At 39.4% G+C, this 24481-nt stretch overlaps 2 protein-coding genes across 6 annotated transcripts in view; one reads left to right on the top strand and one right to left on the bottom strand.

The window, feature by feature from the left end:
• The first annotated feature begins 1258 nt into the window (after positions 1-1258).
• Positions 1259-7514, top strand: GJA10 (gap junction protein alpha 10). Its single transcript, XM_042437669.1, has 2 exons — positions 1259-1705; positions 5945-7514. Exon 2 carries the CDS (start codon positions 5955-5957, stop codon positions 7512-7514), a length of 1560 nt encoding a protein of 519 aa, XP_042293603.1. The 5' UTR covers positions 1259-1705; positions 5945-5954.
• A 9208-nt stretch (positions 7515-16722) lies between these two features.
• BACH2 (BTB domain and CNC homolog 2) overlaps positions 16723-24481 on the bottom strand; it is a 235152-nt gene continuing 227393 nt past the window's right edge. For all 5 annotated transcript variants that reach the window (XM_042464408.1, XM_042464394.1, XM_042464402.1 and 2 more), the window contains one exon: positions 16723-24206. In XM_042464408.1, coding sequence (XP_042320342.1) covers positions 23730-24206 — 477 coding nt within the window. In that variant the 3' untranslated portion in view covers positions 16723-23729. The remainder of the gene's footprint in view (positions 24207-24481) is intronic.

Genomic DNA, 24481 nt, shown 5'->3' with positions numbered 1-24481 from the left:
AGGTGTTTCCCTTGGGAACTCTTGACCAGTTTTTGGATAGTAATAAGGGGAGGACAGCCTTCCAAATGTTGGACTGCAATACCCCTGTGTCCTTAACTATATCTAGCCAGTCATGAGGAAAATTGCTGCCTTATGAAGTGAATTTAGAAAGCTATATGCTTTACATTTATAAAAATCCATATGTATGTGTATGACTGTCTATTGATGATAGTACTCATGCATGTGACAGACTAGTCCATGAGACCATATCCCACAATAAATCAGTTGCAGACTTAAAGCTACAATAAAAAGATTTATGAATGATAACCTGAAAAAGAAGATTAAAGATAAAGAAAATAATAGTAAAAAGTGTCCCTTTTTCATTTTCTGTGAAACGAAGCTTCAACTTGTTTATCTGAGAAAAATGTCATGAAAGTCTACTGGGATTCCTTTAGAGGCAAACATTAATTATGATTCAGTTACCTTTGGTGTGCATTCTTCACCCCAACCTCGAAATTCTTAATTTCAACCAGATGCAGAACAGATCCTCAGAATATTCTGCTGCTGTGAACTGTATTGAAGTGTGAATGAAAAATTAATTGAAATTCTATGATCATCACCAGGCAAGGTGGTCAAGAACCTAGGTCCATCATTACACAAAGAGTAATTTCCCAACCTGAATAGCTTAATGCTTTTTCTGTCTCCACTGCTTGTCACGCAGAAAGGAGCAAGACATTATCACAGTTGGCTTTGATATCATTTTCCATTAGTGTGTATCTTACTATAGAAAGGATGGATATATTTCCAAATGTGGGTGCTGGACTAGAACTTGAGACCAGGTTTCAAATCAGCTATGGAAACCCCAGTGAATGACCTTGAGCAAGTCACACTTTCTCAGCTTCAGAAGAAGACAATGGCAAGCCTCGTCTGAATAAATCTTGCCAAGAAAAGCCTAGGAGAGGGTTGCCATAAGTTCAGGTCAACCTGAAAGTACATAACAAGTAGGGGAAACCCTTCACAAAAGTGGCCATTATAATATGCCAGTGTGAATGCTGCATACACCATTCATAAGGTAGGCGTTTTAAGCATGCCTACTGTAGCAGTGGTAACCAAAGATAGCCAAAAATTGAGGAAATCAGATTTCTCATTTAGATGCATTGTAGTTTATTGTGTTTCATTCAGCCCCTCCTCCTCAGTATTAATCTAACCAGTCTACGCCGCTAGGCAATAGACTATGAAATCGGACATGACCGATTGATCGCTGAGCATTGATTTGCATGGAAACTAATGGAATGTAAAGAAAACATAAGAATCCAGAGCTGCATGAAGAGGCTGTTAGTTCATTTTACAAAATAAACTCAGTTTACCCATCAACAGAGAAAGGCGGTTCAACATGCTTGGATCCAGAACGAAATTAGCAGTGGCACTACAAGGCGATGAAATATGCGTGAAGCCTCGAGGGATGGTTTGGTCAGACTAAAATAATTGCATGATAACTCTGGCTAGAGGCATTGTCCTGTTACCAACCAGCCGATCAAACTCTGCCTGCGTATTTCGGATTCGTTGATTCTAACAGCCACAGAATGATAGAATTATAGTCACCGTGTCAACTGTAAAAAATGCTAACTGACCCTAAAGGATGCTTTCTGGCAGATATTATAATTTTCAGGGCCTGATTTGTGTATAATACTCCAAGAGACATATGAGCAAGAGAATTACCATTAAGGTAAGCATCTGAATTTATTTCCGAGAAAAATTTACAGTGGAGATAATGGATCGTAGAACTGTAGTTTTTAAAATTATTACTGACTTGTTTGTGGTGTAATAATAGGATTTCTACTCTGTTATTCATCCACTGTTGTGTCTTTGAATCTGACAACTAAACAGATGCTCAAGAAGTGGTGAAAAGTAGATACATAATTGAAAAGTCACTACAGACAAAAGATGGTCAATTTCAATTGTTTTGAAAGCTTTTAGATCTGTTCCTCGAGGCAAAGGCAGCCCCAACTATTTTAAGAGGCTTTGTATTATGTATTTATATTCTGACTTGCAGCCTTGGCTAGAAACTAAGAAAGGCTTGTGTAGAAGGTTGTATAATGCTTGTAGTATAAACACAAATGGTAAAGTTTATATTTTTGAACTACATCTCCCAGAATCCTCCAGTCAGCATGGCCATTTCTATAGTCCAAAAGCAAAGGACCAAAAGGAAATGTCTGATTGTAGCTTTATGAAGAAGTGGGTTCTTTGAGCTAATGGCTGGATGGCCATCTGTCAGGGATGCTTTGACTGAGATTTCCTGCATGGCAGAATGGGGTTGGACTGGATGGCCCTTGCGGTCTCTTCCAACTCTACAGTTCTATGATTCTATGATTCTAATGGAAACCATTTCCTTCTTATAAGGAATGCAAATAACCCCACCTCTATGATAAAGGGATCCTTCTTTATCTTCCAGTGGTTATTCTGTAGAATTTGCTACCATAAAATAGATGGAAATTACCATTTTTAAGATAGCTTTCAAGTGGGATTAAACACATTTGTAAAAAATTGCTCCATCAAAAGCTATTCCCCATGACAGCTAAATGGGATGTGAATTTACACAAGTCATACATCTCTTAGTAGTTGGTGGTGGGGACAGAACACAAATGTTATCTGTCACCTTGGTTTCCTATGGAAACTTGTTTGAAAAAGAATGCAGGTTTGTATGAATTTTTTAATCAGTGCAGTAAGACTCAATTTTATCTTCTTAATGCTCTTCAAACTCCCGAATGATGAAGGGCATCCCCAGATCCTTTATAGTATGAGATTAGATTGAATTGATTAACAACTGTTAGTACATTTATAAAGACAGAATGCTTGCAGACGAGAGAATCCAAGAGTTGGAGACTTACATCTGTGGGAATTAGAATTGGGCAGTTCCATAACGTTCATATCCAGAAGAGTGCTGCTGTTCTGTTGCTACATAGGAGAGCCAGCAAAATGACCAATGTGCATTGGGAATGCGTGCATCAGGATGCTGGCTAGGGAGGGGTGATGCACACCAGGACACTCTTGCCAACATCTGTGCAATTTGCAATTTGTCAATCTTGTGAGCAGCAGAAAGGTCGCATAAAAATGAAAATAAATAAAATGCTAACAGGGTTTCTTACCACCTCTGCGACATGGCTAAGCATATGTAAAGTAATGTAGTGTACACTATGAGAGAGGATTCTGATTGCAATTCCCAAATTTAGATAGTTGGGCGTTGCCCTACGTTTGCTGTCTTGCAAGTGCAGGAAAAAAATTCCACAAAAATCACCATAGTTAAGCTTCATTAAGTGATACAGTTGGACATGTAGCAACCAAACTGTTAAAGTACAATATAGGAAGATCTCTTAATTATTGTCTGGGGGGACGAATCGCTGCATTATTTTTCTTGTGCAAATTTCTAGAAGACAGGGTAGCTGCTAAATACTGAGAAGTGTCTCTGTGTTCACTTCCTTGTGCTGGGCTTGGCTTCTGTCAAATCCCTTACAGTGTGGAACATAAGGGATGCCTTATTATCATATCAAAATGGAACCATGGTCCACCATTGTCCATGGTGTGGTTATTACAAGCAGCAATTTTCCATTATCTTAATACTGGGATGGATTGCAGGTATGATGGAAGTGCAGTTTCTCCAACCTATGGGGTGCTGTTATATATCTCTAGATATCTCTATCTGGGTCCTTGAAATGTGGGTCTTAGTTTGGCATCAGCTGATAGGAAATGGAGAGTGTGCCTGTGCTTTCCTTGGTGTTTCTCATGTTCTTTGACATCGAGAGCTAAATGGAAGGCCCTGCGTCTTCTCTCACTTGTTCTTCTGCACCAGAAAGGACATGGGAAGGATCCTTGACACTGCCTGACATCGTTGGATATCTCATCCAAGGACAAAGTGAAAAATGTTTTCCTTCATTTAACTCAACAGCTTTGTACAGATAGGACACAGAAGCAGGAGTGATAAATATGGCCTCTGCTTGATAGTCCATAAGGAGCCTGGAGGAATCTTAGCAATGTATTGTTCATCTGCTCTTCCATGTTGAGAAAGGGCATATGATCCAATTCTCCTTTAATCAGTTTTAACAAAACACTTGCAAAGCTGGGTTTTTAGCTGAGTCCTTGAAGTCTTCTTCTCAGTCATATAGAAGAAAGCTGCCATACCTATCTTTCTATAGCTGTCTGAGAGGAACTGTCAGGTCATAAGCCTTATATGGTGCCAAGATTTGTTTTTGCAGCCCTCCTTCCCTCCAGACTCCCCATATCTCACCTTTTCTTCCCTATTTATTGGAAGCTTACAGGTGCCACACTAAACAGTTATAGCACTATGATTTCTATTTAATTGCCATGGCAGCTTCCTATGGCATCCTGGGATTGGCAATAGTGGAAGGGACATTCAGAATTGTCAGCCAGAAGGTTCCTCTGGTGCCTCCCACCAAACTACAAACCCCAAGGTACCATAAGATCCGTCCATAGCAGTTCATATGGAACCATAGTGCTATAACTGAGTAACATGAAAGGGCCCCAGAAGAGATATAAATCACTTTTTAAATAGGTTTCCAGGGACTCCCGCACAATTTAAGGTTAAAAACAGTAACAACAGGTGTGGACTTCCACCCATTTTGGGGAAACATTTTAAACAGTCTGTGCAGCCTTTGCAAAGTCTTGGGAAGAAAACATGACCCCTAGTTCTTCCAAAGCTGCTCGTCCCTCCTTATTTATTATTTATCTATTTTGATTTATATAGTGCTTTTCTCATTATGAGGCAGCCTACAAGGCAGCCTACAGCACTTAAAAAACAGAATACAATTGAAACATTATACAAACCTTTTAATAAAATAACTTTTATAAACAAAATCATAATGCTTAATACACACACACACACACACTTACACTTGCCCCTCCATTTTCATGGGTGATCGTTCCAGACCCCCCCCCCCCCCAAAAAAAAACACTGTTAGTCTGTAGAATCAATACAGAGAGATTTTGCAGCATCTTTGAGACTGAAAGAAACTGACAGAATGAGCCTTCGTAGACTTCAGTCTACTTCTTCAGATGCATTAGAAGCAGACTGAAGTCTGAAAGCTCATGCTGCCAATTTCTTTCTTGCAGTTAGTCACAAAGGTGCTATAAGATCACACTCAAATAGTTTCATTTCATCTTTCTTTTCTCTTTCCTATACCTTTTTCCCTATGTTCCACATCTTTTCCTTACTTCTTTTCCCCCTTCCTCTCATCTTCTTAATCACTTGCTCTCACCCTTCCACATATTTCACCATCCACATCAACTTCCTCCTTGACAAATCTGTCCATTTACCTCTTTTCTTCCTTAGACTATCATTTTTTAAAATGCTATTACAATTCAATCGCTTCTTCTTTATAATTTTAAAATAAATATTTACTTATTTATAGCTTGCAATTAGTTTTGCTATCTCCCTTTCCCTTTCTGAGAAATATCTGTTGCAACATTTAAAGCTGTCAACTTTCAATTTAAAAAGAATTAAATAACTATACAATTAAAAACAAGATTAAAACAATATGAAAACACTCGTCTTGATAGATTAAGAATAATAATAATAACTTTTATCAATCCTCTAAATAATAAATAATAACAACCCATAATCCCACCACAAAGCCTTTCTGTTACACAGATTTTCATTCAAAGGAATCCCTGAATGAAAGTGTCTTAGCCTCCTGAGGAAAAGGAAAGAGAGAAGGGGGCTAACTGAACCTCCCGAAGGAGGAAATCCCACAATCCACAACGCTTGAGGTAGACCTTGCCATTTGTGAACATGGAAAATATCCTTTATTGACCCTGCTGTTTCAGCCAGTACCACAGTTGTCAAACGAGCAACAATTTTACATCTGACAGCTATCACACCCTAATTATCTCGGAGCTGTTGTGTAGTGGAGCCATTCAACTGTTAATATTGCCTCAATATATTGTATTTCAGAGATGAACCCATGACTATGGGGGACTGGAACCTGCTGGGCAGCATCTTAGAAGAAGTGCACATCCATTCCACCATCGTGGGCAAAATCTGGCTCACCATCCTTTTCATATTCCGGATGTTGGTTCTTGGGGTTGCTGCTGAAGACGTCTGGGATGATGAGCAAGCGGAGTTCATTTGCAACACGGAACAGCCCGGCTGCAGCAACATCTGTTACGACAAAGCATTCCCCATCTCCCTGATCCGCTATTGGGTGCTACAGGTCATCTTTGTCTCAGCCCCTTCCCTCGTTTACATGGGTCATGCACTTTACAGACTTCGGGCCCTTGAGAAAGAGAGGCAACGGAAAAAAGCCTTCCTTAAAGCCCAGCTAGAGGAGATTGAGCCAATATTAGAAGAGCATCGGAGGATAGAGAGGGAGCTGAGGAAGTTAGAAGAGCAAAAGAAAGTCAACAAGGCACCCTTGAGAGGGGCCTTGCTGTGCACCTATATCCTGCATATCTTGACCCGATCAGTCTTAGAAGTGGGCTTTATGGTAGGTCAGTATCTGTTATATGGCTTTCAGATGTATCCGCTGTATAAATGTACTCGCCCACCCTGCCCTAACACGGTGGATTGTTTTGTATCCCGACCGACTGAGAAGACCATCTTCATGGTTTTCATGCATAGCATTGCTGCAGTTTCCCTGTTTCTGAATGTCCTGGAGATTTTCCACTTGGGGATTAAGAAGATTAAAAATACTCTTTGTGGGAGGCCCAAAGAGGACCTTGGAGTTCCCGATGAAGACGCTAACCTCTCCAGCTCCAAGAAAAATTCAGTAATACAACAGGTTTGCATCATGTCAAACTCTTCTCCACAAAGCAGTTTTAAATTTAAGTCAGAGCAACAAGGCGGGCTGCCAGTTTACTTGACTCCCGAGGAAGGATACACCCATGCAGAACAAAATCAAAACGTAGAGTCACAGTGGGGTGGCAACCAAAGAAATAGGCCAAATCAGCATCAGGACCATGTCTACCGGCATCTAGAGCATCCTAATGAGGGCAACCAGCACCACAACAGACATCTTCCTAGGCACCCTCCAAACCTCATGCCTCATCGACATGACTATCAACATCAAAATGAATCTTCCAGCAGTGAGGACATGCAGAAACCACTCCAGCAGGGAACAAACAACTATCGGAAAAATGAACTACACGCGCTGGAACATTCCAAGACCACTCAACACAGTACAAAAGCTCCTGTGGTCTCCGGCCACCCAGAGAGTCCACAAGCTGTTCTTCGGAAACAGAGCCAGGTGATGGCCTGCAAGGACTTGGGAGATGACCGTTGTGATTCTCCAGACAGTGGGCATTATCAGAACCGCAAGTCGAGTTTTTTGTCCAGGGTGCTGTCCCAGAGCCACCTGGACACCGACTCAGAGACTTCAGACTCGCGGAATGGCTCTGGTTCAGATGCTAAACGCAGAAATGACCGCAGTCCTCCTATCACACCACCTCTTCCTTCCACAGCTGGACGCAGAATGTCAATGGCAAGTAGACCCAAGCGGCCTTTCTTCTATACCCTGCTAGTGTGAGTTACTGATCCTTAGCATCACCTTAGCCCAGGCCTTGGGCTTTTTACTGGCTAATGTAGTCTAGAAATATGTTCAAATATGGTGAGAATGTATTTTGTGTTCTTTCAGACTGCAAACTGATGGAACTAGCTAAAACTAAGGACAATGGCTACTAGCCATTATGAATATCTTTTCTTCCAGTGTTAAAGGCACTATGCGTCTAAACACCAGATGCTGGGTAACATGAGTGAGAGAGTGGAATTACATTCATATCTTGCCTTTAGGTTTCCCGTTAGGCCTTTAGTTGGCCAATGTGAGTTCTAAATGCTGGACTAGATAGGCCTTTAGTCTGATAAAGCAGAGTTCTTATGTTATTTGGTGAAGAGAAATCTCTGGATTTTTAAAAAAAAATGTTTCTGCTTTTAAAAAGCCAAACAAAACCAGAAATCAGGCAATATTTTGATGGGAAAATATGGGGAAGGAGGGGGATACTTTGTTCTCAGTTCTCATGTGATAATTGAGTTGGCTATTGACTTTGCGATTTCACAAAGTCTAAGTCTTATTATGTCACAGGTCTGGCCGCATCAATTGTTACCCTCAAAAACATTTTTTTTTAAAAAAAAGAGAAACTACTTTGGCTTTGAATTACGTTCTAAGGTCTGTAATCTTCCATATATTAGGATACAAGGCAGAGAGTTTCCCTCTCCATCAATCCTCCTCAAAATACCATTTCCCCTATTTTTTCAGAATGGGAACTGGGGTTGAGGGTGCTGTGAACTGTACATTAAACCCATTGTTGACTTCTCAGTGGTTAAGATGATGTGCCATGAGCTGGAAGCACCTACTTCAAGGCAAATCACAGATCAACTATACACTTACTGAGTAGTCGTAGGTAAGCCACTCTCTCTCTCAGCTTCAATATCTTTTACATGGGTATCATGGTGTTGTTAATGTATTGTTCTATGGCTGGCAACATTTTAGCTTGGGTTGCTGTAGGCTGGAATTCTGATGGCCTCCTACACAAAAGCCGCAATGCTTTTTCTACGGTTACGGCACAGCAGCAAGGGAAAGCAAACAAAACCTGCCAGCTCTGACTAGCCTATTTCTATAATACAGTCAGCCCTTCTTATACATGGATTTTTTATACACGGATTCAAGCATACACGGTTTGAAAATGTTCCAAAAAAGTATTAATTTCAAATATCAAACCTTGATTTTCCATTTTTTATAAGGGACACCATTTTGCTATGTCATTATAGTTAATGGGACTTGAGCATACACGGATTTTGTTATATACGGGGGATCTTGGAACCAAACCCCAGCGTATAACAAGGGCCCACTGTACCTTAAAGACCTTTCACAAATATAGAACTCTGATTCCATTTTAAGTGCCATGGCAGCATCCTATGGAATCCTAGTTTGAGGATACACCAGAGCTTTGAATTCTAAGTACCTCTCTAAAGTGAAGATCCCAGGATTTCATAGAATGCCATCATGGCACTTAAAAGGGGAATCATAGAGCTATAATTGTGTTGTGTGAACGAGCCTTTTAATTCACAGCTTCTGCACCCACAACCTTTTTCACCTCTGGCATACATATATATTCCAATCTGAACTCCTTCTAATGCTGGCTAATTTCTTGTAGGTAAATGTGTATGTGTGTGCATGTATGCATGAGAGGGAGGGAAAGATAGGCAACAGAAGGGTACATTATTTATGTATCCCAAAAGATGGACAGAGAATCTCACAATTCTCCTCTCAAGCCAGGACACTGTCTACACATGGTCTTCCTAGCACTGTAGCAGTCAACTTGGCAAGTTTCACGGTCATCTCAGATATATGTGAGCTATTGACAAATAAACGTATGAGGCTTACAACCCAATGGCAGCTTCTATACAATCTGAAAAGCAAACGAGAAGGGCTGATGACACAGAAGTGAGACCATGCCTTCCTCAATTTTCTTGTGCTCTTGTAACCTAATAAACTTTTCAGGATTCTGGCACTTCACTGCAATACTTTAACTAGTGGTTACTTAAAGGTTACCTGTATGGTAGCTGACAGTATAAGCCAAATGTTCCATGTTCCTTCAATAATTAAGCTTGAAGGAATGGATTGAAACTGGTGCGGTTCCCTACTCCTATTGCTTTAAACTGAGGGACTGAGGATTCTTTACCATATATCAGTTAAGCTGCTTCTGTCTGGGGTCCCTTTATCACAATCTTAATGACTAGCAAGTGTTGAATAGGGAACTGGTCTAAAATGGTTGTGGGATGGACACTTCCACCCAATTGGGCTGCCAGCATCTGTCAAAATGATTCCCTTCTGGCCTCTGAATCAGTAGTGAGATTAGCAAGAACTGCCAAACGTCTGCCTCCAACTAAGCAAAGAAGGGATTCTTAAAATCCTGTAAACTGTGGGAAGCCATATAGTTAAACAAAACTGGCCTCATTTTAAAATGCCTCTAATTGGAATGGTTGACAATTGCCCCCTTCCTTCAAAAAAAGATGGGATAAAAAAAAGGTGTGTGGTGGGGGTAACACAAGCTGTGAAACAGTACAAAAATGTTAATGCGAACATGCAAAGGAAAAAAATCTGGCATTGTTAATGAACACATTCCCTTGCTCTTGCTGTTAACATGGTGTATTAATTTTGGAAAGCAAAATAGACTACATGTATTCTGAATACTGACTACAAGGAAAAGATGAACCCAGTGGTGGGTTCTGATGAAAACAGGTGGGTCTCACTTTACTCTGGAATAGATTAAGAGTATATTAAGAAACCCTCTGTGGGGTCAAAATCATACATTTATTTTACAGATGACAGTGCTTCTCCCGATAAACAATTCTGTTATTAATTGAATATAGTTTGTATTTAATTAGATGCTATGTACATAATGGCCAGAATCATGTTATTTCGGCTTATGGAAGCCTATGCCCTTGTTTGAATGTTGTGGAAAGAGATATTCTACGCTTCCTTAGCCATTGTAACCTCCTTGCCCGGTCACAGCCTCTAAGCTGTGCTGCCCTGGACATTTTGTGGCCAGTAGGCGCCTAGGAAAGAAACACTGAACTGACATATCTCTCCCATATCTCTAGTGAGTACTTGCTGGGTACTGTATCTGCAAGGATGGTGTCAGCTTTCTCCTCCTAACTTCATCCAGGCCTTGTCCAACTGCTCCTTGCTGTCCAGGGAGGGCTGATGCAGAATTGCATCTAAGGAACATTATGCTCTGCAAACACCATGTGGAATCCTGCCCAATCTACATAATATACAGTTGTCCCTCCTAATTTGTGAATTTGGAATTTGTGAATCTGGTTATTCCTGAGGTCTCTTCTGACCTCTCCCATTTCTGGAACAGTTGATCCAGGCATCGGAGGAGTCAGGAGAGAGCTCGCACAAACCCTTCTAACTCCCCTTCCAATGCCTGAATATGGTGATCCATGCATGGCAGGGGTGGAGAAAGACCCCCACATGTCTCCTCCGGACCCCTGCCATGCTTGGATAATCTGATCTAGGCATGGCAGGGGTGGAGAAAGACCCTCACCGGTACACTCCGAACCCCTGCCATGCTTTGATCACATGATCCAGGCATGGCAGGGGTTTGGAGGGGACCCATGGGGGTCTTTCTTCATCCCTGCCATTCCTGGATCACATGAATCAAGCATGGCAGTGGTCCAGAGGGGACCTGCACGGGCCTTCTCATGGGAGAAGGGGTCATTTGTGATTTTTCCGTATTCGTGCGGGTCCTTTGCCCATAACCCCCATGAATATGGAGGGACAACTGTAATTCACTGTGTAGTATATGGCAGAGAGAGGGGAAGGGTATATCGGTCTAGTTCAGCATGGGCCATGCTGTCCCTCCTTTTCTCTGATTTGTTAAGGGGAGAGAAATCCACACAGTATGGATTTCTCCCTGTCACTACCCAGAGACAGGAAGGAGCCAGGTGTGGTTCAAAGAAATAGCTTTAAACAAACTGCGTTTCATCATTTTAGACTGGGGTGGGGAACTTCTGGCTCTCCTGCCCAGCATCCTTGACCACAGGCCATGTATTCCTGGCTGAGACTGATGGGAGATGAAAGTCAGCAGCCTGTGGATGCATTAAGCCAATGTAGGCAGTGGTGACAACAGAGGTGGGGAGGCCAATAGTGTCGTGTTCATGAAGGAAGCAAAGCAGTAGAGAAATAATAAACTGCTTGAAGCTGGTTTGGATATTGTTTGCTTTCAAAGGGGTTAGGCATTATGCAAGATTTTCAAAGGAGGTTAGGCATTACACAAAGGAGGTAGAGAATTCTGATGTCTGCAATGAACAAAAACCCCAAACAAACTGACATATGCAGATATAAGCTGGATTTACTCATATGTCACTAGAAGAATGCAAGTCACATATATGTATTTGTGTGTGTGCTTCTGTGTGTAAAAAAAAGGACTGCTTTCTGGTAGAACCTGGATCCCAGATGAATGCATTAAAACTGCAGTAGGTTAATAAAATAATTTAAAATAGGTGTTTATAAAAGGCATCAGACATTTTAGCTTCTGCCCTCCTCAGTTATGTGGAAGTTATATGGAAGAGATAAGCAGCATACTGTGGCAAGTACAGAATTCCTTGGATTTCAGCATGGAATTCAGAGTAAGATGATGGTGGCAAAAGTCATATTTGTGTGTGTGTGTTTTCACAAGATGCACATCTCACCTGTGAAATTCTGTTGCCATCAGAAGTAGTAAATCCAGCTGGTAAAAGAACTAGACAAATTCTTGGCACCAAAAAAGGTGTTGAGTAGGAGTACAGCCAGGCCAAGGAGTGGAATAATCTAGTTTATATCCGTGTTGATTAAATATCTTAGCAAACAGCCCCAGAGATTGATTGTTGGGCTAGGTTGCTGATGGGTCTTTCTCAATGGATCTATTACCTTTTGGAAGAAATAAATTTCTGTTTGTTATGCAAATAAATACATATACAATATAAATCTACAGTTTTTATTCATTATTATTATTAGTAGTAGTAGTATTTATATATTATTACATATGTTGTTTTTATTATTACTATCCCATAATAATTACTATATTGACTAGGTCTCAAATCTGATTTTATACCAAAACATTTTTGCAGTTGAACATGACCCAACAACACCTTGGTGCAAGAGATTTCCCTTTCACTTGAATTGCAAACACAGTTTCGTAGCTCAGTTGGCTAGAGAGGTTTAAGCAATGGGACTGTATTGACCTGCCACTGAAAGGTTGATTTGTTGGGGGAATGGCACAGAGCAAGACTCATTTTGTCATGCTATGCAGAGATCCCCCCATTTTTTATTGTCACTCAACTTAACTACCTATCATGGTCCATTTTTTTCTTGCTGGATTCTGTAATTTCTATGCTTGCTTTCACATCATCCCACAATTTAGAATTAATTGGTAAAATGTCACTTGGTAGATGTTTAGGAAAGAGAAAAGGAAAATGCATAATTGTTTCAGTGTAAAATTAATTTATAGAATCCACTACAGGAGACGGCTTTTAAAAAGTATTTAATTTAATGAACCAGAAAGTGGAAATGTTAGCACATTTGGATTATAGCTCCCCAAATCATCCAAAAATGGTGTGACTACTGGCTGGGGGATTTTGAAAGCTATAATGAAACCAAGTAAATTTTCCCAAAACACTGCCATACGACAATTCCATGAAACCTTCACAAGGCGTAGCAAAATGTTGATAAATCCTTGCCAGAAAGCAAATAGCAAGTGAAAGCAATTGACTGTGATGGGGGGGGGGCACTGATGGAAATAGGATGCAGAAGCAGAAGGCACTCTGGGTTTGGAACTAGCAGGTAGTTCTTATATTCAGAAAATAATAAAACCATATTTCACCAAGTGCTAAAATATCTCCGGTTGTATTTGAATGAAATGCTGCACTGATTATTTATTCTATTTCTCCTACAAGCCAAATCAGCCTCTGTATTTCTCTTTCAGAATGTGCTACTAGAACTGTCATCTATCATGAAAAAATAACGCGTAGTTTAGCAGCTGTGCCTGAGCACAGCAGCCAACCCCACGGCCGTCGCCATCACACAGTTGCCAACGCAAACCTGAAAACAAGTTATCCTCCTTTCCTCCTAAGCCCTAGCAAACAAGCTGGACAGCAACAAAAAAGCCGCTCTTTCAGGCCATCTTCACCCAGCCGTCTGGGAGCCTGTTTTGGATGATCCAAGAACATCTTTCAAAGGCACCATTTCTTCCCATGAGGAACTAGGAGGGACATGGTTAGCATATACAGCTGCTACAGTATAGCTTTATTTTTTTGGGGGGGGGGGCAAAGACTACAGGAGGTGTAGCTTGATTCACAGGACTGCCATGTTGCCATCTACTGGAAACCATAAGACAACTTCAAGTCTACGGGTAGAAGTGAAACATCTGTAGGGATGGGTGAAGTGGATGAAACTGATGCCTGAAAAGCTCTCCTTCCCTGTCCAGCCCAGGATTCAATGAATAAAAGATGAAAGCAGCATGCACCGACTTTATAGTTCAATGCTGCATGTTACAAAGACATCTCGGTTCATCAAGGATGTGTAGATGCTTCCCCTCCATGTCTCTGAATGTTATGATCTTTAAAGGACTGTCAGCATTACCTTGTTACTCGTCTGTTCTCCCCTCCAAATGTCAATAAACAGAGGCTCAAAGCTTTTTTTTTAAAATACCCCCTCCTCTTTTTGTTTCTTCCATATATAAGGTTTCTGAAGTGACAATATACAGTTTCCTGCTTCATCTACATTCAAACAGAGACGGGAAACAATCCCACAGTTCTGCTGCTTAAGGAAAGATTGGATTTCTAATATATATATATACTGTATATGATACAGGATGATAACAGGTCATGATGATAACTGCCTTTTCTTTGTCCCAAGAATGCAGGGTGACCCAGCCGTAGAAAAGATGCTTGGCTAGAGCAAGGGGGAGTAATCATTTGCTGGGCTTTTCTATCTTTTTTAAAAGGGGCAGAGGGTGGGTTCAGGGGGGAGACAAGATTCACAAAAGGTGGGGAAAGGCTACAAACAATAGATAAGACCCTGAGGAGCTGCTACCTGGCAGGAAGGGGTGCAGTTTGCCTATAGGCCTTCCCTTGTGCACAGTGTTGCCAATTTCTGGGATTTTCCCCAGAAGTTGGGAATTTTATAGTTTTTCCGTATCATTTCCGGGATTGCTAAATTTCCGGGAAGATTCCCCTTCAGGGAAATTCAACCTTCCCTCCCCAAAAACCTGGCCAAAAATACCTTCCTGCTCCCAAAAAACCTTCTGACATACCTCCCATCCTGGAAGTCCCACTCCCTTTAGCCTTCCCATACATAGTGCCTTGTGCCCCCAACCCAGAATTCCTGGCCCCATTCCAGGAAATTTGGGGGCATTCCGGGAAGCCAATCAGGGAATTTCCTTTGAGGGTGATTGGCAACACTGCTTGTGCAGGCCTACTCTAAAGCCATTTGGAAAAAATAAATTCCTTTTAATCATTCTGGAACTGAAGTGCAGGCAAGATGGTGTTACTAAGCACCAAGAAACAATATTGAATACAGCACTCCCTAGGTTTAATAGAATGATTATTTACTGCGGGGAGGGAGAATAATTTCCCATGTGGTTTATTTTTGGGGAATATATATATATATTTGTATATATATTTTTAAAGTTCTTGCTTTTCTATTATTTATACTTGAAACACCAACACTGTATTTGGATATGTTATGTTTTATGATAAGTGTTTTTAAATCAAACAACCAACTACTGATGAAATCCACCATTAGGTTTACAGGGAAAGAACATAATGCTATGTACAGTTGCCTCAGAGTATGTTTCATTGACCTTAGTGGTGTTTCCTTTTGGCTGCATGGTTCAGCTGAGGAAAAATCATGTTGTGGAGGAACTTCTTGACAGTAAGAGTGGTTTGGCAATGGAACCAATTGTCTAGAGAAGTGCTGAGGTCTCCTCTGGGTGTCTCCTCTGGGTAGTTACCTGTTGGGGATGCTCTAGCTGGAGATCCTGCATTGAGCAGAGGATTGGATTTGGTGGACCATAGAGCCCCTTCCAACTCTTTATGAATTTATGATTCTATCTCCTGAAGAAGAATCTTGACCAATGTATTATTTATCTTACATGTTTTCATGAACCAGATGATGAATGAGGGTATAGCAATGTTTGAAATAAACAACAGATCAGAATATAAGCTAAAATAAGCTGTGGGATTGCCACATAGCCATCTGTAGGTCTTCCCGTGCTTTTCATAGTTTCAATACAGTGAGCTCCTACCTCTCCAGTCCAAAGGGACTCTGAAGAGAATTCTTTTTTCCTTCATGGATTTTCTCTAGTAAGAAAAAAATAATAGTGAAAAAAGGGAAAACACAAGTGGGTTGAAAACTGAAGACAATGAATCCTAGTCACTCATAAATATTCATGAATGAAACAGAGTCTTGTCTAGAAGCACCCTTAATCTAAATGTACCAGAATTGCTTTTAGGACAATTCCACACACTGATATCTATTTCTCAGTGAATGTAAGACAGCTCATGAGTAAGAAAACAGCCACTGTAGATCACAGGTAAGGGCCAGAATTGTGTGGGTGTTTTATATATGCATAAGTTCCCTTAAGGATGCAGTTGGACATTTTTGTCCAATACTTGGCATTAGTGAAGGTTGTGGAAAGAACTGTGCATGCATCGCCATTGCACACACAGATGGGCATTATGCATGGATGCACATGCACACAAGGTTGTAAATTTTGTTGCACATTTAGTCCCTTGGTTCTTTTGTGCAATGTTCCCATTGAATACAAGAGTTTCTTGTATGCAATTAAAGTTTAACTCCACATACAAACTATGCAACACCAGTGTAGGCTACCTGTCATCACTTCAGATAATTTTCAGATCATCCATTAGGTCGCTAGTCTCTGAGTGATTAATACTGTATAGATCTGTGAATTTATTAAACCTTTCTGTAGATATAAGGTAATGTCAAGGTCAGGATATATATCTGCAGATGATGCAAGACCATGACAAATGAGGACAGAGTAGGGCCAAGGTGGACACCGAAAATCAGTGGGTGTATTTCTCATCCTGTCACAATGCTTCACTTAGATATGAGATCTGAAATACGAAGCAAGGTTTCAGTGGAGCCACATTTCAACTTTGTCTTTTAAATGAATACAATGATATTGTACTAACTTCAGAAACAGGAAACGAGTTACAATACATAATGATATGTCTTTATTTCATCAACAGAAATGGTGTCTAGACAAAATTCAGTTAACACTATCAATTCAAATGAATGGAAAGGGTTGTTTTTCTCTTTGCACAATACTGTATTTACAATGAGTAAATGAAGTCTTAAATGTATTAGTTCGTAGCAATGCTTTTTTCCCCCAAAAGGTAAAAATTCTTAGTAACAAGGAATAAGCATCAACAGCCATTTCATTTATACAATAAAAATCACAAGAAACCACAGTCACCTAGAAAAAAATAATAAAAGACAAGCTTAAGAACTAGTACAATAAAATGATGCATTGAATTAAGTTACATTAATCGCATAGAATCTGTGTAAAAAGTATATAGAAAAACACCTGATGCAACTTGTTACAGTCATTGACCAGTTATGAGAGGTACAGAGGATTATACAGGTAGATATGTGTGAAAACTGTCCATACTGTCTGACCTGGGGAGGAAGAGAAGAGGGGTTGCATCCCCTTGCATACACTGATAAAAACCCTGTTTTGAATATGGCCTCTGAAGTTTGTAAGGCATATAGTAGAGGTGCACTTGTATCCCACTGGTTCTGGAACAAACTCTTGGGGCGTTCACCACCCAAAATCAAAACTGATTCTTGAGAACTGAATGGCAAAAATCAAGTGTCCAAAGATCTCTGAAGTATTAGTACATTTTCAGGAGATTGGAAGGATCCAGATGTTTTCAGTCATCCCGCAAGTAGTAAATAGCAGTTTCTGAAGCATGAATTACCCTTTTAGTGATATTGTAAACGCAAGAGAGTCCATGCTCACTTTCAAGAAAGCACTGAGTTTTAAGAGCAGACAGGGAGAAAAACCCAGATACTCCCACTGACCCTAGTCCCAAATTTGGACTGATCTGTTAAGACAGAGCCCTATGGGTTTTAGCTTCCAAGTGCCTTTAAAATTAAATGGATCACTAACTCCAGATTCTGAAACTGAGCTCCATTTCAAGCAAGGATGGGACTCAGTTTCTGACAAAACTTCTTATGTTCTTCTGTTTATAAGGCTGCAATCCTAGGCACACTTATTTGAGAACAAGTGTCATCAACTGAACTCAGTGAGACTTTAGAGTAAACATGCAAAGGATCAGGTCCTACAAACTTTCAATTAATGTACTGCATAGGTGGCTAAACTGGTATGTAAACTGGACCTATATAAAAGAGCTCGTATTTCTGAGGCATTTGATAGCAAAAGAGATTTCTGTTTTTAAAAAAAATTGAGATGGAAATTTGAATAATTGCTCCCCACTAAAAAAGTGGTTTTTTAATCACAACAATGGTAGAACATTATATGAGTATTATAATTTAAAAACAAACAGATATCACTAGTCTTATTTTGTTATATAATATTGGTGGAGTGTAGGAAAATACTATAATTTTTTTTACATGGCAAGCAATGACATTCTAACAGAGGAAATTATAATTTATTAGTAGTCTACAATCCACCAAACTATAAAATTTTAATATACATAAAAATGGTTTGAATGGATTTAACATATGTACATGTAGAACTCTATTCTGCAGCATCATTTGATGCCTGAGTCATGAAATATTTCAAATATTATAAATATACACAATATAAACAGGCAAAATTATACACACTGATTTTATACTATAGATAGAAATTAGCTACCACATTTTAGCAAGGTTTCCCTTAGGCTACATCAAGTCATTGTTTTTCTATCCATCTTTTCTAAACTGAATAATGTACACATTTAAACTGATGTCATGTAAATAAAAGAAATATGAAATCTGATTTTATTTTTTAAAGACTGCCTCTTGGAGTCATTGGTCTGAGCTAGTTGGTGAAGATCTCATGCTTGCATAGGCTTATCAAAAACTCACTAGGCCTGATACTTAAGGGATGCCCTAGCTTCACAGGCTAAACCCACATGTACAATTTTTAAAGAAAAAAAGGGCACACAAGGACCACCAGTGTTTCATTTTTTAAAATCACTACAGTTCTAGAAATGAGGTTACCTTACATTTTTATAAAAGGCTCCAAAAGGTCTCCATTTTAGAATTATTCCGATTCTGGGTTATAAACTTTTAAAAAGCAACATGTAGCAGTTATCAGGAGGGTTACTATATCCCATCCATGAAAACTTCATTTTTATTTCAGAGAGCTGAAGAAAAACTGAAGTTCCATAGGTACAGCATTTCCCATCACAACAACGCAGGGATGAGAATAATTACAACTATTGAATATCATGTTATTCAAAGCTCTTAGAGAAAGACATAAAGATTTTAAACCTCCCTACATAAATATACTTATACATTTTTAGGAAAGCTTTTGAAATTACTAATTTGGCAATGAGTTGAATGTAATCCTTAACTACCATATTAGCAGCAGCTGAATCCACTTCATTAAGTTTATCTAGCTCCTACTTTCTCTTTTAAAGAGAAAGCAGTTGGAACACTAATCACAGTGGTTTCTGTAACCAATGAATTTTGTTTTCATTTTTTTATTTCCTTGGGAACAAAAAAACAAAAAAAACCCAACAAAAACAAACACCAAATGTGGATTAGATCCAAAACAAAAATATATATAGTGCATCTTTAAAAGCAGCATATATCCTTAGAAAGACATTGAATAATTTACTTGTACAATATATAAAACAACAGTTTTGTACTGCAGCATCGAAGTCTTGATGCCTGAGTCATTTTATGTAACGCCAAAGATATAAATACTGGGATGTTTTAGTCACTTGAGTCTTTTCTTTTCAACTAGCTCTTTGTTCCAGAATCAGGTTGCAATGAACTTCAATTTTATTCAAGGCACCCCCGAGAGAACACAAATATATTACATAGTGTAATAATACTCACCTGACAAAAGCAGAAAAGCCTAAATGAAATGAGGTGTTCTGGCAACATGAAGTATAGAACAGGCAAATAAAAAAGGAGGACTAGATACAGACTGGACAGAGCCAAATACATACTCCCTACAGGCTCCTTATATCAGTGCAAAAGTAGCTTCTGTTTAGCACAAAAACGTCAAACCAAGACAAAATATTACTTTATGAATCAATATTAGTGGAAGGTGTAAAGAGTTTCCTGCTTTTACACCTGCTAAACAATACAAGCTTATTTTAATTTTCAAAGAGTATGTTGGTCAGTTATTTGTTTTTATCTTCCTCTAACCCAATGCAATTCAAATATGACAATCTCTGTCCAGTTCCGAAACTAAATGCCTCCCTTGAAGTCAACCCAAAATCTACATGTGGTTCTGAAGAACTACATGCAATATACGTATAGTCCAAGGAAGCAAATACAAAAATCAGTCACTTCTAAATAGTGAAACTGAAAACATCCTAAAAAGTTTGAAACAACAGATTTCTCTGAGCTGTGGATTTTTATTTTTTTTTAAAATTCTCTCTTTAAAAAGAAGAAAGGTAGCATGACCCAGCACCGATGAGAGAGCTAGGTCAATACAACTGTTATACAGAACAATATGTTCTGTCAATTGCATTTAAACCACTGGAATGAGGTCAAAAGTACCAGTTGCACATGAGTTGGTGTGATGGTAAATCTTCATGTCAGAAAGCTAGATTAGACATGGCTGAATACCCATTAAAAACACAACTAGCTGTAGGAGGTCACTTAAAATGTTTAAAAAGGCAACAACCCCTGCCCCCACATCTGAACAATACTGCCAACTAAACAACAAAATCTCAAATGCCAAAACCTGGCTTTGAAGCTGTAATGCAGTTCACTTGTAGCTTTAAATTCTAGCCTCATTGTCACAGCAGATAAGATCTCTTTGCAAAGCACAAAAAGGCTCTGCAACGTCAACAGATTACAAGACATCCCGCTTATATGCACACATCTCCCCTCACTCTCAGAGAGTTTATTTTCTGTACACAGCTTGTATGCTTCCAATATAATTAAATAGCTATGCTTTCAAAACAAGTCAAAGCCTTCCTACCCTGGTGCCAAAATGGCACCCTGCAGGTCAGAACTAGCATCCATATGGCATATATAAATATATGAATAGTTAAGAGATAAGATTGTTTTTATTTGTGTTACAGAAATGGTTAATACTTAAATTATATATTTTTATTTACATTTACATATATATATATTTTAAAAATATAGCATTTCCAGCCTGCAAAAGGACACCGCACTCTTCCCAGTTAATAAACGTGGCACATGCAATGGATCCACCACCTAGTTGGCAGGGACACTGTATTGAATCCGGAGCCAAGGGCAGTGACGGGACTGGCAAGCTGTCTACTTAAACAAATAATAAAACAAAATACAAAAATGGGAGCCTATTCCTCCTTTGGGGGAAAAACAAACAAACAAACCAACGCTGATTTACTGAGTGCCACAATGTTTAGTGTAAACATTAGCAAGGAGGAAGACATTGTCAGAATTAGGTGGCGGAGGGGGGAAAACTGTCTCAGTCAAGTACATGTGGCGTCCCAACACAGTCTGATCCATAGTAAAGGTGAACAGTACCAGTCTGTAAACCACAGATGTCACCATAAAAATATAGCTTGAACCAACCCTGCACACTCTAGGCAGGAAGTCACCAAAAAAAGAAAAAAAAAGAAAGAAAGGAAATTCACAGAAGGACCCCTTCTATCAGAGATAAGGGCTGCATGTGCAATGCAGAATTAATGCTGCTTACACCACTTTAAATGTCATGGCTCAATGCTATGGAATACTGATATTTGTAGTTTTATGAGATATTTAGCCTTCTCTGTCAGAGAGCTCTGGTGCCACAACAAACTACAAAACCTAGGACTCCATAGTATTGAGCCATGGCTGTTAAAGCAGTGTCAAACTCCATTATTTCAGCAATGCAGATGCAGTCAAAGAGGAAGTGTTCTACACAAAATTTGAAATCCATGGAGGCTTTGTGGTATCATTTCTACTGAGCAACTTCTACCTTTGTCAATGGGGATGGAGAACAGATGTTCCTGCTGGATTGTGTCCAACCTCTTGAAGATCTCTTTCCGTGAGTTTGAAAGGCAGAATCTGCCTTGCCCAATCATAACCTAAAATCAACTGGACCTCAACTGTTAGCAAGATAACTGTTGGCTCTTCTGTCCTGCAGACCTACATGTGGCTTGGAAAACTGAACAAGAAGGTTTCCAACTCATCCGGACTGGGTTTTGGGGATTCAAGTTTGGCAGTTTGACCAACGGAACTGTTTCTGTCTGAAGAATCACCTCAGTGCACACTGGCATATGTGAGTCTGGTCAGTTTGAATACTATGAATTTCTTCTTGAGTTTCAGTACTTTTAAAACAAGTCTCATAAGTACTCTTGGAGATACAAGGTGCTTCATGCTGATGAGAGTGCACAGTATGGTGGGGGGAACTCAATGCATGTGCCTCTAGTATCTGGGCAACAAAGCTATTGCAGAAATGCATAGTTTTTAACCATTTGGGTTAAGGATTGCTTTAAGCAAGGCCTCTGTTTACAGGCCTAGTCCTAGAAACCTTGCATAAATACACTATTCCCCACACTTTAAAGAGGCTGAATCTAGAATCAGTGTAAATGGGAAGTTGGTATAATAAAACACTGCAATTAATACCCGGTTAAGATGATGTTTCATGGAATTATATGGTGAGGCCTACAGAACCATTTGCAGGGACAAAGAGCATTAGTACAATATAAAGAGTAAGAAATGAGAGGCAAGCTCAGTTTGAACTTCACTGAGAGCTACAGAACAGTGTTCATTGGTGTAAACAGCTATTAACTGAAGCTCTCAAGTTCTTAACATAGTGACATGCACTGGCCCCTGAACAGTTTTAAGTATCTTATTAAATATTGAACCATGCTCTACAAATAGCAAATACTCTTAAAGGAAAGAAAAGAACAGAGGGAAGAAGCACTTCATATTTATACTTGATTTGGGAAAGCTTAAAAAAGGGAAAGGGGACAAAAAGATGAATACAGAAAACACTCAGTTCACACTACTGGGTGAATTCCATATTTGGCAAGATTATTATTTCCCTACATGATCATCTCCTGAGTGATGTTGGGTTCCCCCTCCCATTTAATAAAAGAGGGTAATAATAATAAAAATAATTGGGAAAGCAAAGAATACAATATATGAATTATACAGAAGTCACAACTTCATTTGTGGAACGAGGTTTGATCCAAGACTCAGTGCAAGTGGCAAAGTTGACCATCGCTTTACAGTATCAGTGAGAAAATCAGAGGAACACCCACTTTGCTCAAAACGGGAACCAAAAAAGACAGCTGTGCCACAAATTTTGTCCATATCAAAATTTCAAATAATTTTCCAACATTAAAACTTTACTGTATAAATAAAGTCCAAACTGAATGATATTGCTGAATTGTGAACTGATTAGTGGGAAAAAACCCTATTAAAACAGTTAAAAACTACCTCTAGTATTGACCAAAAAAGAAAAAAAAGAAAAAAAAAGGAATGTTGGAATTTGTCTATACAATAGAAATCAGAAAACTTCCAGTTGCTTTCATGAGAAAAAATTGAGGCATGCAGGGATTTTTTTTTGCATATGGATATATATTTTTATATATACTATATATAGTATGTACAGTTTAGCTATAAAACTTTGATGTGTAAAGAAGCTGTCTTCAATGAAAAATTGAACATTCAGAGGAAATTCCTGAGTTAGGGTCTTGTGACATGGGCCACTGAGAAAAAAAGCTGCGTTTGGGTCCTCAGAGGTGTTATGTCCATCCCTGTTGAATAATGAAATTAAAATACAACAACAACAACAACAACAACAACAATTTTTTAAAAAAGAAACCGACAGTGTTGCCACTGTTTTATTCCCTTGCCTGAGCAAGGGATAGCACCATAGTGAAGAAGATAAACTCCTGCTTGTAGAGAGGAGGGAATACTTAAAAACAGTATTGCTGCTATAAGACCACTGTAGTGTGCACCAAATTATGTTCTTCAATCTAAAACAAACAAACAAAAGTGGCCACTGGCTGACTGAAGAATACCTTGCTAGGTGTGACGTGAAAGGTATATGGCCACTTAGGTGTATTCCTTCCTAGGCTGCTCATCTGTTGTACATTTATCAGTCATTTCCTGACAGAAGTCCACTGTCACTGTTTGGTTATTCTGCTCTAGAGGAAGCTCGTGCTCAACATAAGTACCTTGGTCAGCTCCCTCCAGGGCTCTTGCACATTTGTCAGAAATGTTATTGGGAAGCCAGTGAGTGCTAAGCTGTTGCACCGAGCTTTGATCCGAACAGCACTGTAAGCCTTCCCCAATGCACTGGGATGTCACTACGGTTTGATCAACTCTGGCTGGCGAAGGATTAATTCTGGCTGCTGTTGGAAGATCCATCGGTCTGAGGACAGGGCAGTATCGGTGCAGGTCTTGGATCTGTTCAGAGCTCTGCATATCCCTGCACACCTCTTCAGAAAGGCAGGAGAAATTATCTAATAGCTCTCCCATGCATGCTTTCAGTTGGTTCCTTTCTGACAGAAGTTTCTCTTTCTCACAAACCTGGGGAAGTGCATGGGGAGAAGACACCAAGGAAAGGAAGAGTTAGTTTTAAAGAAAAGTATGGCACATCAACCTTTGTCTTTTTAAACTCAACAAAATGTATTTATTTGAGAACATTTTTACATTGATTGTGATTTTTAAAAAATTAAAAGACATTTTAATGTTCTCTCATGCAAACAAAACAAAATTAAACCACCCTCAACTCTCCCTTTATGTAATAAAGAACATGATCTTGCCACTGTGATTCTGAAGTGTAATACTAATGAAGAATTCCT

The sequence above is a fragment of the Sceloporus undulatus genome, chromosome 1 (assembly GCF_019175285.1).
Source record: "Sceloporus undulatus isolate JIND9_A2432 ecotype Alabama chromosome 1, SceUnd_v1.1, whole genome shotgun sequence".
Taxonomy (NCBI): domain Eukaryota; kingdom Metazoa; phylum Chordata; class Lepidosauria; order Squamata; family Phrynosomatidae; genus Sceloporus; species Sceloporus undulatus.
Note: the sequence above shows the minus strand (reverse complement) of the source record. Positions and strands in the feature narration are given on the sequence as shown.

Bases quoted from the DNA above. Each gene is read 5' to 3' on its own strand.
- GJA10 (XM_042437669.1), top strand. From the start codon at position 5,955: ATGACTATGGGGGACTGGAACCTGCTGGGCAGCATCTTAGAAGAAGTG.